At 34.1% G+C, this 16,456-nt stretch overlaps 1 protein-coding gene across 3 annotated transcripts in view; it reads left to right on the top strand.

Moving 5' to 3' along the window:
- The window catches only part of LOC142986641 (uncharacterized), a 90,630-nt gene that overhangs the window by 32,353 nt on the left and 41,821 nt on the right, over window positions 1-16,456 (top strand). For 2 of the 3 annotated variants that reach the window (XM_076135190.1, XM_076135192.1), the window contains exon 8: window positions 2,303-2,336. In XM_076135190.1, coding sequence (XP_075991305.1) covers window positions 2,303-2,336 — 34 coding nt within the window. Of the gene's footprint in view, window positions 1-2,302; window positions 2,337-13,178; window positions 13,506-16,456 lie in introns of those variants that run through there. The other variant, XM_076135193.1, reaches the window with a different exon arrangement.

Here is a 16,456-nt window from a genome sequence, read left to right as displayed (position 1 = left end):
AAAGTTTACAATGAATTTCAAACGAATTAAAAGTATGATAGACAAAACTAAGGAGGTGAAATATTTGAAACAGATTTAAGAAAGATAAAGTCTATATCGTACATTGTATTTAAGGATTAAGCCAAAACATATGTTGGTTTATTACAGTTACTTCGCGTGCTATCGGTTATTTATCAAGACAAATGATAGGTGTCATGATTTGTGAAGTAAATTATCTGCTTCGACAAGATAACGATACACACAGGTTCAATACCATTTTATCAAGAAAATAACAAGGAAACACGATGCTTTCGTCTGCTATACTTTTGTTTATAATGTCACTGTAGATATTACTTGCGATTTGATGTTTTTTTTTGCTGCGTAATAATTGATTTTATTTTTGGCCTCTAAATAAAGACTGCCCATAAACGGCCTTAGGAGAATAGAATATTAGAAACGAAGTATGTATTAGTGATGAATAAACTGCGTATAAATGCCTTAGTTTCAGTTAAATTCCTTTAAAATCAAGTGGTAAGTAAGTATATTGCGCGGCTATTTGCCAAAAGCAATCATTTTGGGTATTAAAAATTTAATATGTTCCTCTGTGGGCTAAAATTTTGACTCATATCACTAATAAACCCCTTGCTGTATTTGTTCTTCAAAATTGTACTTTCATTATGGATTAAACGTTCATATCGCACTGTACTTTCTATATGAAATTAAACAAAGTTAACATAATTGCTAACAACTGTTTTAAGAAATGCTGTACTTTTCCTTATACCACGTTAAGTGGGCCGCAACAGCATGGTTTATTTCTTTTCAAAAAAACATATTGTCAAGTTTCAGGATACTAAAATGTGCTGTACTATTTACGTGTGTTAATGTTTCTTATAAAAAGCGACATAGAAAAATCATATGTGTTAAAAATATATATAATATTATTTTAAATAAATATAATTAAGCAATAAAAAGCGAAATCAGATTAAGCAATAACTGTGTAAGATCCGCAATTCGTGGTTCACATATTGTTTGAACAATTCGTTATGAAAATGACAATGTCCCTGAATCTTAAACGTATATAATAACTATATTACGAGTGTGTTTGCGTTTCTTGTATTCTTGTGTAATCTATGATGCAGGTGATCAAATAAATACAACTTGACAAATATGGGCGGGTACAAACGACGTACTCATGTGTGTATTGTATTATTTTTATTTCCTTTTATGTGAATACGGAAATATTATATAAAGAAAGAATATAAAGTAGCAATTCATGTAAGCGTTTTTCGGATTTTTATAATACTTTCTTTAGTTTAAGAAGTAGAGCCACATATGACATTTTTTCAAAATTACGTGGTTTTCAAACAAACATAGAATGGGCTTACGAATCTGTTTATCTAGTTATGTAGTTCTTATTACCGAAAATTCCAAACATTATTGTGTACTGTAGTGCAATATTGATATCTGCGTTGCGGTTTTAATTAAGCGAAGCTGCTAGTGCTCTGGCTTTTCCATCCGTCGAGCGGATAACAGCGCCAAATACAAATGCAAACTGAATGAATGTTTTGATTTCGATTTAGATCATTTACTACCATTTGTTATTAATAAAAAAGGAATATCTCCCTCTACAAACAACGGACATAAAGCACAACCAGACCCGAAACAATCATTTGTGTATCGCACAAATAATTGCTCCGTGTGGGAATCGAACGCCCGACCTCCCGACGAAGTAGCATCGGCGTGGTGATCTAAACCACTGCGCCACGGAAGTTTCTAAGCTGAAGTTATTCTTTTGTCAATACAATTAGTAGCAACAAGTACCGCTGTATTCACGTTGCCGTTAAACAACTTAAGGCGCTACGAGAACGAATTATTCAGACACTGTTTGCGTATTGAATAGGGTATGCACTTGAACAAGGAACAGGCTAACAAATGGCTCTCCGACGAGACCGCTGTTTGTCATAATTAATAGGAACACAATGTCTTAATGACCGTGAATTTTAGAACAAAAGCTATTTTTTATGACGTTATTTTTCTTTTACCTCAGCTGAATACCAAGAACAATATATAGTTAATCTATTACTGAATTTTTGTAATGTTCTAATAAAAAATATAGCAAATCATTTCTTTTCAAAATTTATTTTATTACAATTCACTATCATTCATCTGTCTTAATTTGTGTTTTTTATAAATACATGTTTTTATTCAATCATTTACTTTCAATTACTATTTTTGGTCCATGAAATATTATTTCCGCTCTCATTCATCTTTACTTTTTATTTATGTTTTTGTTTTGACATTTTGTTGTTTTTCATCATTTCAGAGGGCGATTGCTCAGCAACAACAATACGCCGCAGGTGAGTCATTTATTTATTTTTTGATTTATATCGTTTTTATTGAAAGCGTATACATTTATCTTTGGACCTAGATCATAAGAACACGTCTATCTTTTGTGCGAAACCGAGAGTGATTAAAAATTTCACGAAAGACGTACTAGATCATTGAAGTCTACATTTGCATTTATTTAAGACATATTTTAGTACTCAGCATTGTTTTATAAACAGGATGTTTAGGACATAATATCTTTTGTGTCTGTTTATGTTCAGTCACGTAAATAAACTCCACCTATGTTTTATAACACTATTAACCTTTGACAAACTATGAACATAAAGTAAACGTCTGTTATCGCATACAGTCATTGGAATTTTAATCAATTCTTACTTAACCTAGGTGCGTTTGAAACTTTGATGTAATTAACGTCTTGATAATACCGATACCATAGGAATTCAGGGGATTTCCCTGAATTCCAGTATCGGTATATTATAGTATATATATTCAGGTTTCATGATAGAGTAGTCTTAGTATCGGCCGTAGATTTACGAGATGCCGGTATTGCATTCGTAGAAATGCGAAATTAATTTCAGCGCAATATTATATATGAGAAATTCCGGAGAAGTAATTCTTATATGATATCTTATATGACTGAATTACTTACTTATTATGTTCAAAGTTAATGCAATTTGTTTCCCGGCGGACAAATAAATACATAACTCTTATTGAAAGTTACGGTGATATTACTCCATCAATGTGTGTAACAAACAATGTCTAAGATAATAGCCAGGAGTCTGTGATTTGCAATCTAGTAGTACTATTTCTAGTTCCGTTTAAGCTAGTTCATGCGTGTAGAAATCAAATAGTGTAAAAGTTGATACCACATCAAATAAAGTTTTATTTGCAGGAGGCTTCTTAACACCATTAACTTTATCTCTTTAGGAGCTGAGTTGAAGATAACGCAATCTTAGTTTTTATTGCGTACGTAAAAGAGAGTAATTGTAAAACTTTTTAGGGTAACTCTTTTTACTTTTAACGATTCGAAAATAGTGAAGAAAATGCTGAATGTATTCAATTGATAAGTATTTGAATTGTAGCAGTTATACTCTTTATTTGATTGTGTTACTGATAGTGAGTTTAGAGGAAATCGTGAGATCGTGATAAAAATATTCAATGAAGAAAAATGCTGTAACTAATTGAAATTTTGATATTATCGTTTATTGTCAACATATCGAATATTCTTAAGATAGTTTATGAAGCAAAAAATATATTATTTAATATTATTAAAATAACTTTAGACCTTTGTTTAGCAGTTGGTGACTTATTTTTTTAAGAAAAAAAAAAATGTTTTTGACTGTAGTTCCTCGCAATAACTAACTATCACATCTTTACTAACACATTAATTACACATTTAGGCAAGGCTTTTGCCCAGTAGTAGGACGATATAGGCTCATAATAATAATAATGACGTTTTGTTCCAATAGGATAAATGTAACAAGATACAATGATACAAGATAGTAAAGGTTTAAGTTGACATTAATAAATCGTTGATGTCGGCTTTAGTCACAGATAAGCCAAACGAGTAGGCTTCACAATAGCAAACGGACAATGGATTGTCAGCAAGAAATTATACGTTTCGATACGTACTAGTTATAGGAGCGGTTTCAGACTAGCGTTTTTTAACGCTCGTATAAGCTCGTTTTTGGAAGCGCAATAACGGACTTATAGACGCGGCTTTTGCCAGACGCAAAACTCGTATACTGACACGACTGCCGGTTCAAGCGAACACGCCGAAATATGCCAGTTAACGCGCGTCCACTTTCTGAAGCGCGTATTGTAGTGCGCGCTCAAGCGCGTATGCTGAAACGAGCGTATACGCGCAGAAAAATACGCTAGTCTGCAACCACCCTTACTGTCAGTCAGTCATGTGACGAAGACCAGTGTAGTACAGTTTCACAAAATAAATTTCTCGTTTTTGTTAGTTTATGTATGTCGGTAGATGCCTTTTTTTGGTACAAAACGGGATGGTAACTAGGTATGTACAACTTTAGTAAAATGAATCCTAAATGATGTATAATTTGCACTTACAATCATTCAGCTTTCTAGTCCTGGTTTATTAATGAATAGCCTGTCTAACAAAGTGACTAATAATGTCGGAATAGACCCGGCGGTCCTTAAATATAATAAACATTCTTAAAAATATTTAATTCGATTACACGCGCCAATTTGAGCTTCATCAATCTGCACATTACTTAGCAATAGATGCGTGCGTCCTCCACTACACCATTTGTAAAAAGCATTGTGTTTTATAAATTCTTCGAGCGCGATAAAAGAAATTGCCTTGTTATCTCAAATACGAGAAACAGCTGTATTTAGTACAAATAAACATATATTAGTATAATGTATTCCATTCTATTACTATCGCGGAACAGCTGCGGCGAATACAGACCAATCTACTCGGTTAAGTAATAATTGATAAGGTCGGGACCTTGCACGGTGACCACTATTTTTATATAAACCCCAATGCAATGAAGAGCATCTCATTCATTGAGCCAATTGTCAACCGAACATCTGGTACGACAAACTTACGAAAGTAACCTATAACTGCAGCTATAAGGTAATTGACGGAATCAAATGGTACCAGGCTCACAAAAATAATACGAAGACCTACGTTTGGACCCAGAATTATCTCAATTTAGAAGATCCTTATACGTGGATAAAAAACATAAATCATAAATCAGCCGTATAAGCCAACGTTTTCCGATTCAGCGTATTTGATAGTATTTTCAGAACATTATTTATCATAATTCCCGTAGTGAACTTGAGTTATAAAATTACGTTCGCCTGCATTTCAAATACGAGAGGTACTTATTAAAAAATATTAACGATAAATATTTTTATTTCATTCAACAGATATAAAGCAATACGAACATTGAAACAACGTACGATATTTTTCAATCAAACCGTGTCACGATTTCGGTTCGAAAATGTTAAAATTCAGGCCACTCGAACATGTTTTTATTCAGTTGTTCAGCCAACAACGTAAACTCCTGTAATCAAATTAAATACGCGTGCGGCGGGTAAAATCTATTGAACAGTAAATTGGAATCAAATTTGTATTACGTTACTGTAAACGAGATTTTCAAAAGCTAGAGATATTAGGTTTTATGCCTGTTTCTAATTTTCAACTTAAACATCTTGCTCCTATAAAATTAAATCGACTTGTTAAAATAACTCGGTAGCGCTATTTAGTCTACAACGTAGTCATAAAATGTTTTATATTGTTTCTTCGTTCTTGTTCATAGACTATGATAACTGTGGTTAAGTGTATTGTTCCTAGTACTTGTAGCGGAGAATTGTGTCTGCGTAGTTGTATGCAATCAGTTAATGGACCAATGGCAAAGTCATGGCCACTACAATTTTCTATACGAACCGAACTACAATTTGAATACTAAAAAATATTTCCGTACGTTAGCAATACGATTGTATATTAGCTTACATTGTAAATAATAATTATAATGAAAGAATAAGGTAATGAGGCAACCGGGGAATCGTTACGAACGTAATCTGACACTGTAATAAAAAGTGCAATCGCATGTCGACTGTGCAAAAAATGCTCATTGAACCCATTTTGTAGGTCACCTGTTGTATCAACAAACAAATTATCGTATTTTAAGCAATTTATCACTGTCCGATAGAATGTGTCCTGCAGTTCTGATATTTTGTTATGTGCGCGATGCATTATTTATGCATTAAACTTGAAACGTAGCCAACAAAACTCATTCGCTTTGGACAACTCGAGTGGCATGCAAAGCTTGGACTTATTATTTGTCTGGACTTCTTGTTAGAAACGAGTAAAAATGTTTATTAAATTTATACAAGAGGATTTTTCTGAAGGGTGTAATACTTTGTTCAGCTTTCTGTTATATAAATGTTGTTTGCTAAGTGATTTTATTGTTATGCTATTAAAGCTGCTAATCTTTGATCGTCCGCAGGCTCTTTCATGTTTCTAAACTGCCGTCGCTCCTGTCACTTCCGTAGGGGCCTTTTACGCCATAAATGAAGGTGTACCTTTCTTCCAAATTAATCTGACGTCACTCAAATCATCTGTAACTAATCTGTTTAGTTCAATGTCTCGAGCACGCCACTTGTAATAAATTTAATCGAGCTAAAAATATGAGTAACATACCTGGATTATAAAGTTAAATCCACAAGAAAATCTCAACGGATTATCCTCCATGAGAAAAGTTGCTCGAATGTTGTGAGCATACAAAATGAGTATGCCTTTTGTATATCATATCAAGTAAGCAAAGTTGAAAAGATATGAAAAGTGAGTCTGGTCGAGTAACACTCAAAATAAATTTGGTCTTAGTATATTTTGTAACCGATTAACAAGTTTCTGAAAGTCCAAAGAATTTATTTTACTATAAGTTTTATGTGCTCAGGAAATCTGATTTTATATTTGCAGTCGTGAGAATAAATATTTATTGCGATGTTATCCAGTTTCCATCTGAAATCAGGTCAGCCTCGACCTCTTACATTACCGAGAGTCTTGTTTTACTGTATTTTAAGATTTCAAGTCTTTATGGCTCTTGATTATAACTGACATTTATTTTGTGTCGATATTATTGTTGATATACAGTTGTGTTATTTTTGTATAAATATAACACAACTTTATAGATAGGATAAAAACAAATAAGAGTATATTAACATCCAAAGACTTTTTGTCTTTCAAGAGATAATTGTCTTATTAAATTAAATTACTTTTTGAAGAATGACCATAATATAAAAATACGTATCGCAGTCTAAAGATATCGAGCCAAAGGTTTAACTTATAAAGTTTATTACGTTTGTGCCTGAATTGACTTGCAAGTAAGTATAAATTGCAATCAATATGCAGTTGAGGAGGTCTTGAACCTATTTGTAACAATTAAGCAGGACTAGCTATCAGCCCCGTTTGAATTAAAGGATTAGGAATGTTCTCTACAGAATAACTATGGAATAATATGCTGTTAATGTTGTTTTCTTTTGTTCTTTAGCAAATAGAATGTACTGAATTCAGTAATTTAGTAAAATACGTATTTTAACATTGTGCTTTATCTTTTTTATGAGGAAGTATGCACGTTTAGGATTTTAAAATCTATACTAATATTATAAAGCTGAAGAGTTTGTTTGTTTGTTTGTTTGTTTGTTTGTTTGAACGCGCTAATCTCAGGAACTACTGGTCCGATTTGAAAATTTCTTTCAGTGTTAGATAGTCCATTTATCGAGGAAGGTTATAGGCTATATATCATCACGCTACTACCAATAGGAGCAGAGCACCAGTGAAAAATGTTACAAAAACGGGGAAAAATTTTAACGCTTATGTAACGCAAGCGAAGTTGCGCGGGTCGGCTAGTAATTTTATGAAAGATGACTCAAATAACAACTACATTGTTTTCCTGCTTCCAATTTTTTAAACACACATCTATCTCATCAAACTTGAATAGATTTAGTTTTTATCAATAAACCCGTCAAGATCGTTGCTATTTATGAACCTATAATCTTTTATTCCGCGATATGACGTATGTGTTAACTATTTGAGAGTAAACAACACGTAAAAATGTGTTCGGAAGGTTGTTGTCACTTCATGTTGATTGACAGTGTTGAACAGTTTACACGCTGTCAGTTACAATAACTGGCTATGTTATGGCCCGAACATTTTTAACTGATCCCCTTTATAAGTTTTCGCTTTGATGTCCGTCTTTTGAGCGTTCGCCACACCAAAGGCTTAAGGGCGTCAAATATGAACGTGTCGAAAATGTCCAGCATACCTGCGATGTTAAACAAAAACCACATAATACCAATGCAGGGGCGGTGAAACATGAAGTTAATCCGACTTTGACCGCCACTACGGTTTACAAAGCTTGCTTTTATTCGATTTTCTCCTTGGTGTGATTCATCCGTGTGTAGTTTCTGTAAGCTACCAATCGCAGCAGTCACCGTGACGAAACAAATGAATAAAAACGATTAATGTTGTAACGTAACACACTAGTATTGAGCAAGCCGCTGTAAATTGTTCTCACGTTGAATTAATTAAAATATTCTGACATAATAGTGGTTCGTGCATTTGTATAGAAAGAATTGCCGGTATGTATTTCGTACATGAACTTCAATTGTAAGAGTAGCATGGACTTTTATTTCCTACTAGCTGACCCGCGCAACTTCGCTTGCGTCACATAAGAGAGAATGGGTCAGAATTTTCCACGTTTTTGTAACACTTTTTTACTCTTACTCTGCTCCTATTGGTCGTAGCGTGATGATATAAAATATGATTTTTTTTTCACGAAAAATATTCTTAAAATTATTTATATCTCTTATTATAACGAAATCGCGCTAAGGCATATCCGCCATTAAAACAGTTGCCATGACAACGGAATTTTGTTAATTTAATGTCATTATTATATTGATTATTCCCGACTTCGTTCGCCACCTGAATTTTCCCGGGGATAAAAATTAGCCTATGTCCTTTCTCGGGTATCAAAGTATCTCCATACCAAATTTCATGCAAATTGGTTCAGTAGTTTAGGCGTGATTGAGTAGCAGACAGACAGACAGACAGACAGACAGAGTTACTTTCGCATTTATAATATTAGTATGGATTGACGGAGAGGTCTTTCAATAAATGTGAGTTTCTTAAAGCAGCATTATTTTAGATATTTAATATTTGCATGTTATCAAAATTAGCCTTATTACATTTTAATTACACATTTAGTGTAGCTGTCATTCGTCTCTACCAACAGTAATCCGTAGGTACACTATGTGTTTAGTTCCTATTGTTAAATAGGAGTACAAATCACCGTTTGGAACAACAAACTAAATTTAATTAACACAACAAATTATTAATTTAAACCGAACAAGTTTCACTACAGCTTTTACAATACAGACTAACGAAAATACGTCCGATTCAATCCAGTAAAACAATTTCCAATGCAACAGAATGGAAAATGTAGTTTTGTTCCGGATATTAACAAATAAGGTATTACGTTTTATAATGTATTTAGTTCAATAGTATCGTAGAGAGTATTAGTAGAGTAGGTTAAATATACATTATCAACGTTACATACACAGAACTTGAGACGTTTTTCGTAAGAGATAAGTGCCCATCAAAATTCATAATAAACTAGACATGTTTGATAAATGTGTGTGATAAGATGAGATCTTAATTACGAAATTAATAGCCTATGCAATCTCAAAAAATATTAGTTTGACGGAAATATGATAACAATAAATGGAGCGTAAAATCTGTTTACATGTTTCGGTTTTCATTGTTTATCAAAAAATCGTTCAGGTTTATATAAAGGCTTTTTATTTTAAGAGGGTATTGAATTCCTGGTATTTTAAATAACAGTTTAATTTCTTTTATGTCATTGCAGCTTCGATATCATCATCACTTGTTATCGTGAAAATCCAGTCATTAAGCTTACATTGGGTCGTTTGGGTTATCTCTACAATTACAGTTTTGGTAATACGATTATAAAATCTCGAGTGGGATTCCCTGTCGCCTTGTCATTTTTAATGATATTAACCTACCGTGTACTAGTAAACAGACTTATTTTTCTTTGCTTTCATAATAATGTGACTGAATGATAAATTTTAATTCGAAATATATGTTCATTTACTATGTAACTGATACGCGGATTTCGTAGTTTTAATTCTCCTTCTTTTTTTCGTCATGAAAATGCACTGCATGTCCCGCTCCAGGGAGGTAGCGGGGGTCTGTCGGGCTCTCCCGCCGGCTAGGCGTACCGGCTTTTAAATTTGGACTTACCGACTAAAAACCTGACGGTGTTCCTTCAACAGTCACCATAAAGTGTCCAGGACGCGGTACCTCCAATTGGATACTCCGCGTCCCAGTTTTAATTCTCCTACCGGGACAAATATTTGCTATCTTCAAATAGTTAATTCGTGTTATACGCTGCGTAAGACTCAAAAGTATACTTCATGCGTGTACAAAAACGTAATAAATTACTTCATATAAGTAACGTTTAACTGCTAGTCTTTAGATATTTAATCCATTTATAGATTTGGAGCTCGTATAGGTGATTCAGATGCAACGTTATTTATCCTTGAAAAGATGTGGCTTCGGGTACATACTACTCAATTAGTTAATGTCGATTCGGTAACGAGGCGTTGATGAATGTGTTTTCCATTAAAGTTTGCTAATTACACGTATTCTCAGTTTATATAAATACCTTTTGAAATAAAATGTACGACGTATTTAGATGGAAGGTAGAAACTAGATATTATAATTATTATGTATAATTTAGGTTGGTGACGAAGCCGTTTTACTTGCATCGTGTTATAAATAGATTCCATGTTCGTTTCTGTACAACATATTGCTGTCTATTGGAATTTGGTAAGGCGGAGTACCTTGTAAGCCTTTGAGTAAAATGATGGAATATCTACAGACTAACAAAGCGGAGCACCCTATAAAGCTTAGTCGTTCAGCATCTCTCCTGTGTTGTGTAGGGAAGCGTTAAGTAAGGATTTACGAATAACCCACAATATTGCAATAACGGTCACGCGTACGTCGGACCGGCTAACGGACAGATTCAATATGGGGAATATTTTATAAATAGTTCCTTCGTTGCCTAAACCAATGACTTTTCGAAGTAGTAGAAATGTTGTGATGGAAAAATCCCGTGTTGAACTTTGACTTCAATACTCTCTGAAGTATTCTATAAAACTGTAGGGGGTACGAAGTCTTGTTCTAAGCCAGCGTGTTTGACTTAAAGTCTAGCCTTATGTTACGAAAGTAGACGATTATGAGCTAAACTTTTTTAGTAGGTACTAAACGTTCCTTTGTACCATTTTTATGACCTTTCACATTTGGCTTACAAGATGTGTGGATTTGAATGAGGGAAGGGAAGTTTGCAAGGATCGTACCAAGTGGCGTTCTTTGGTCTCTGCCTACTTCTATGAGAAAATGTAGTGAATTTATGTATGTTGTTATGTGTTGTCAGGGTTTTGAGATTCTAACAGTGTATAAAGTTATTTAGATTAACGGTAATTGTGAAAACATATTTTAACGAAGCCGAGTCGATAATAACATTGAAGAAAAACAAGGTTCGCTTGGGACGCGAGACTTCATGCATAATCTTAAGCGATAGACAAACTTTTCTTGTCAAAGAATTGATTTGAAGGCTAAGGCTAGTTGATAGTAACCTTCAGCCTTTGTTATGTTTATTGTTGAGTTTAATCTGTAATTAAAAACTACAGAACATTAAATATAATAATATCGAAGTTTTGAGTGCTACTTTAGACATAGAGATATATTTATTTCAACATAATTTTTGTGGTTCTAACATATTATAACAGCCTCCCGTTTCGGATGTTGCAATGAAATGAAATGACAAACTCCTTATTTCCGCTTCCATGAGTGCGGGGGTCGCGGTCTAGATTCCCATCCCATATAATAAATATTATCTTTGTGAGTTGTTTTACTTCGGTTTGTGAGTGCATTTAGCGGTAGTTTATCTATTCAATAGCAATTTTCCTATATGAGTCTTAACGCTATTGAATGGGTTAATGTTTGTAAAAGTCCACAAACATAAGCTGTACTTTAGAGCAGTAGTTGCCTTTAAGTCTCTGCAGACCATATTATTTTATTGTCCACTGCTTTTATTACATTGTTAACAGTAAAAAGAGCTATTCATATCTCAGGATGTACTTATAATGACGTCTTTATACATGTAATCATTCTCGTGGGCACACAATGCAATGACTTGAGAGTTTCTCCGTTCGAGCTTTATCCCGTGAATTGACTTTAACAAGGCTGCTTTTGTGGACTTCTTTGTATTTATTGCAAGTTATTTTGTGGAATGTGAGATACTTCTGGCACTTACCGCAGGCGACGATAGTCCGTGTAAATAGACTGATATCAATTTGAAGAGACAGTTGTAAACCTTAATTTTATATTGGTATTAAAAAAAGGTTTTTCAAAAAGGACTCTTAAGTTAATACCATTATATGATACTCCTCCCTATATGGTCCTTAAAGGAGTGGATGTAAATTACATACATACGTACAAAATATCACGCCTTTTTCCCTATCTAAGCGTAGGCAGAGACCAAAGAAAAAAAAATTGTAGATGTAAATGAGTCTATAGGTGATGCCAATGTCTAAGAGAGGGATAAGCACTATTATTAATAAAGCGTATTAATACTTTAGCAGGTGTAAAGTGTGGGTTTGAAAAGGTCGCGGTAATTTATCTTCATCGGTGAACTTTTGCGTTGACATGCGTAGGAACCCGTGCGAAATAACCCAACGGTGTGCTTACCAATTTAGTAATATCGATATTATTGACTAATAATAGTGATAGTCGTCTCAAAAATGAAGGTGACATGAAAGGGCATCTTTATTTAAGATGAGGCAACGAAAAATTTAGTTAAGGTTTTTTTAAAATCATGTGTACCTGATGTAATGTTTTTAATATATTCGAATTAGGTATATCTCCGAGTTCGAATTAATTGGTATAGCTTATGTTATCATGGTAAAGAATAGCTAATGGCTTAGCTCCTCTTGATTCATCACAACTTATCTTAATCGTAAATTCCCACAACAATCAAATTATATTTTTATTTTATCTTTCAATATGCCCCAGTAAACTGTTAGGCTTTTAACACTAATAGATAATTGAATTAACAGTTATACAATTTTACGAGCTGGATTATTTAATACAAATTCAATTTATTAATATAATAGATAAACGTGTTGATTGGTAATGAACTCATGAGTAATAAAGTAGTGGTAGGGCCTAGTGAGATCAGCGGGTCGAGCACAAGGTCGGCTGCAGCGCGGTGTAGCGGCGGCGGCGTGCGTTGTCGGTGTGGGAGGACCGCGTGATGGCGCGGCTCGCGAGGAGAGTCGCCGTGAGTCGAGGGCCCGCAGCTCGCGTGCTCACCACGCGGTCCGAGCCGCTGCCGGTGCCGGTCCGACTCCGCGCCTCTTCTCTTGTGCCCTCTCGTTCCCACTCTTTGGCTTGCTTATTTCACTAAGTTAGTGCTCCCACGTCTGTCGCGAGTGAGTGACGTGTCGCGCGCGACCTACCTACTCACGATAATAGTACGATACGATGAACTGTGAATATTTATTTACGATGCATATGAGCGGCACATTGTGTTAAATCGGCCGCGAACGCCGCGGAAGTGGTAGTATGTTCGGTTGTTTTGTTTGATCAGATCTCGAAGAAGCCGGTGGCATGGCGTTGTGTTTACGTTTTTCTGTTGTGGCACATGGTGTGTGTGCTCGTACGACTGCTTGGCGGTGTTGCTAGCGCATTGCGACACATGTTGTAAACAAAATTGTTTAGATCGCAACGTAACAACTCCATAAGTTTGGCTATAAACGCGCCAATTGTCATCGTCACGACCGACGGCTATAATATTTTCCTGACGAGCAGTAAACACATTTATGAGCGCCTTCTAGCACTATCTACTTCATTAAAAAACAGGTTTAATTTGTATACAAAATTTCTTCCACATGAATGTGAGTATTCTGAATCCAGTTAATATATTTACTACTTCTCAAGTAACTTTTCGGCTAAATATTCCTACTTGATATTTATGTCTTAAAAATAGCAGTCAATCTAGCCGTCTCAATTCGTTACTCGTACTGATTACACGTTCATTCATAAACTCGTCGCCCGCTGCGTGTAGTTTTGAAGTTTATTAACGGTCTACTAGTAATCAGGCAACAAATATTTCTATAGAAAACGAGCAAACTATCAACAAACGACAATAGTGTTTGTTATTACAATTGAAACTACTTGCTGTAAAACATTAATATTATCAACTGTTACAACGGGACGTATAGAGGCCGCTAAACTTTAGATCATAAAACTTTTAATTGCAAAGACATTAAGCAAGTTCTCTTAGTTTTCGAAATTGTATTGTATTTTAATTGAAACTCTTGTTTAACGTGGTTAAGTCTTGCGAACATATTCCTGTTATTATGATAAAATTTTCCCCAAACAGTACCGGCACGATTACTAAATAAACAGTCGTTTTCCCGTTTGTCGCACTAATCCATGAGGTAGTTTATAAAAAACTATATTATAGTACTAAGTGGACTATGTCAAATGGTGGAAATATTGCTATTATTATAGGAGAGCACAATAGTATTGTAAAAAGCATGTAAAATATTTTAGTTTTGGTAAAATCTGCAAAATTTTGTGAAAAACGAGCAATAATTGCTCTACACAACAGTTGCTTTTTATCGATAAGTGTTATTAATGAAAGTACATACCTTATAAGTAAAAGTAATAATTTGAGATACGTGACTTTATAGCGATATCGTAATCGGGCTATTTATTAATTGAAAACATAGTGATACAGTCTTACGATTAATAGTAATTTAAAAGTACAGTCTTCGCATAAATATAATATTTTCGTTACATTAATCAGCGTAAAATCGCAAATTGTTGCTTATTTGTTACTTGCCGTCATTAGCAAACTCATTTCTGTTTATTCAGCATTTTTTCACGTACACTAAAATCACATAAACTTAACAAAAAATAGCTGTTTATTTTAAGGTATCATTAAAACACGCTTAGTTTCTATACATCAACGTATTTTGTTTTTAAATCAATGACACACGATTTTTTGTTTTAGGCGGCGGTTTAATTTATTTTCTTACTTATTAAATTAGGTCAAGTGTGTTGCGGTAATGATTTTTAATTAAATACGGCATACGTAATCAAGTCGGTAGAACTCACAATACACATTATTGAGAACGGAAGTCAACATAACACTAACACGTTTGATTTTGTCGCTCTGCTTGTTCCACCGGTTTTCTGTTACGTCAGATTTATGTAGCAGGTGTCAGTTTTGAAGTGATTGCTACAAATATTGCCTATTTTGGCGAAAACATTGACATTGAAAAGAAGTGAACGCGCGCTGTTTCTACCTTATTCGCTACATTTTATTTCGTATCTTGTGAAACTTATTCAATTTCGAAATAGCATAATAATAAGTAGTAATTTCGACGAATTAAATAATTAACTATACATAAAAATATAAGAATTTCGCTATTAATTTATTTAATAAACTTTATTTTAATCCCCTTATACTAATAACATTTTATCAATTAACACTGAACGGAAAATTCATTGTCTACCGAATATACGTAATCCATTTTATAATCTTCTATACCAATTTCAATGGAATCTCGAGATAAAGTTTTATCTTGATGTGTCAAACAAAATTTTACTTATCGCACCCGTGTTGTGATGACACTCGTCTTTAGCAAATTCTTGATATCTGCCTCTTTCAAACTTTTTCTCATTATGAAAGTTAAGGGAACTAGAATACCGTTAAGTGTTTTTGACATTTTAACACGGGCATTTATGTATTTTCAAGTAAAATTAATCGTGCCAGAAAACAATTTTGGATACTTACCTTATATTCGTATTAGAAGAATTTACAAACAATTAAATAACTATGAATTTGATTAAAAACTGGGACTCATTAGGTATATTTGGTATACATTAAGTGTGACAATATGATTTTAATGGTTTGCCGTAGCCGCTGTAGTTCTTCTTTACTTTGCGATAACTGATAAAGCCGGCGGGTTTTTCCTTATTTTGTATACGATTGAATTTATTATTTGCATTCACGCGACCACTTTTTATTATTAAACAATTCTATCTTCATTTATATTTTGCAAGAATCTAAAGAAACACTGTACACAAACTTGTTTATTCCGGTAGTTATTATACGCGTATTAAGACATTGTAATTTTGTACGCAACCTTTAAATAACAATGCATTGTTTTTTAGGACCAATTTTCTGACGAATTATCTTACTGACGTCAATAGTTAATAGAAACAAATCTCAACATTGTTTACCGGCCAAAAATATGGAAATCGATTTAGTTGCTACGTTCATTGTTCATTAATTAAACGGATAATATTGCATGTCATGGATTTTGTTAAGTGCAGTAATACGCTATGGGGACTCCAAGTTAGTAGGGAGTGAAGGTGACCCCATACACCCACGCATGCGTCCTGTACCAAACGTCCGCTCGTCCCCAAGGCCGCGTCATTTCCCACTTTGCCACATGATCACGCTCCCCTAAATAGGGCATCGCGACCTTGAATCTCGTA

Source organism: Anticarsia gemmatalis, chromosome Z, assembly GCF_050436995.1.
Source record: "Anticarsia gemmatalis isolate Benzon Research Colony breed Stoneville strain chromosome Z, ilAntGemm2 primary, whole genome shotgun sequence".
Taxonomy (NCBI): domain Eukaryota; kingdom Metazoa; phylum Arthropoda; class Insecta; order Lepidoptera; family Erebidae; genus Anticarsia; species Anticarsia gemmatalis.
The sequence above is the reverse complement of the archived record's forward strand: the minus strand, read 5'-3'. Positions and strand labels throughout refer to the sequence as shown.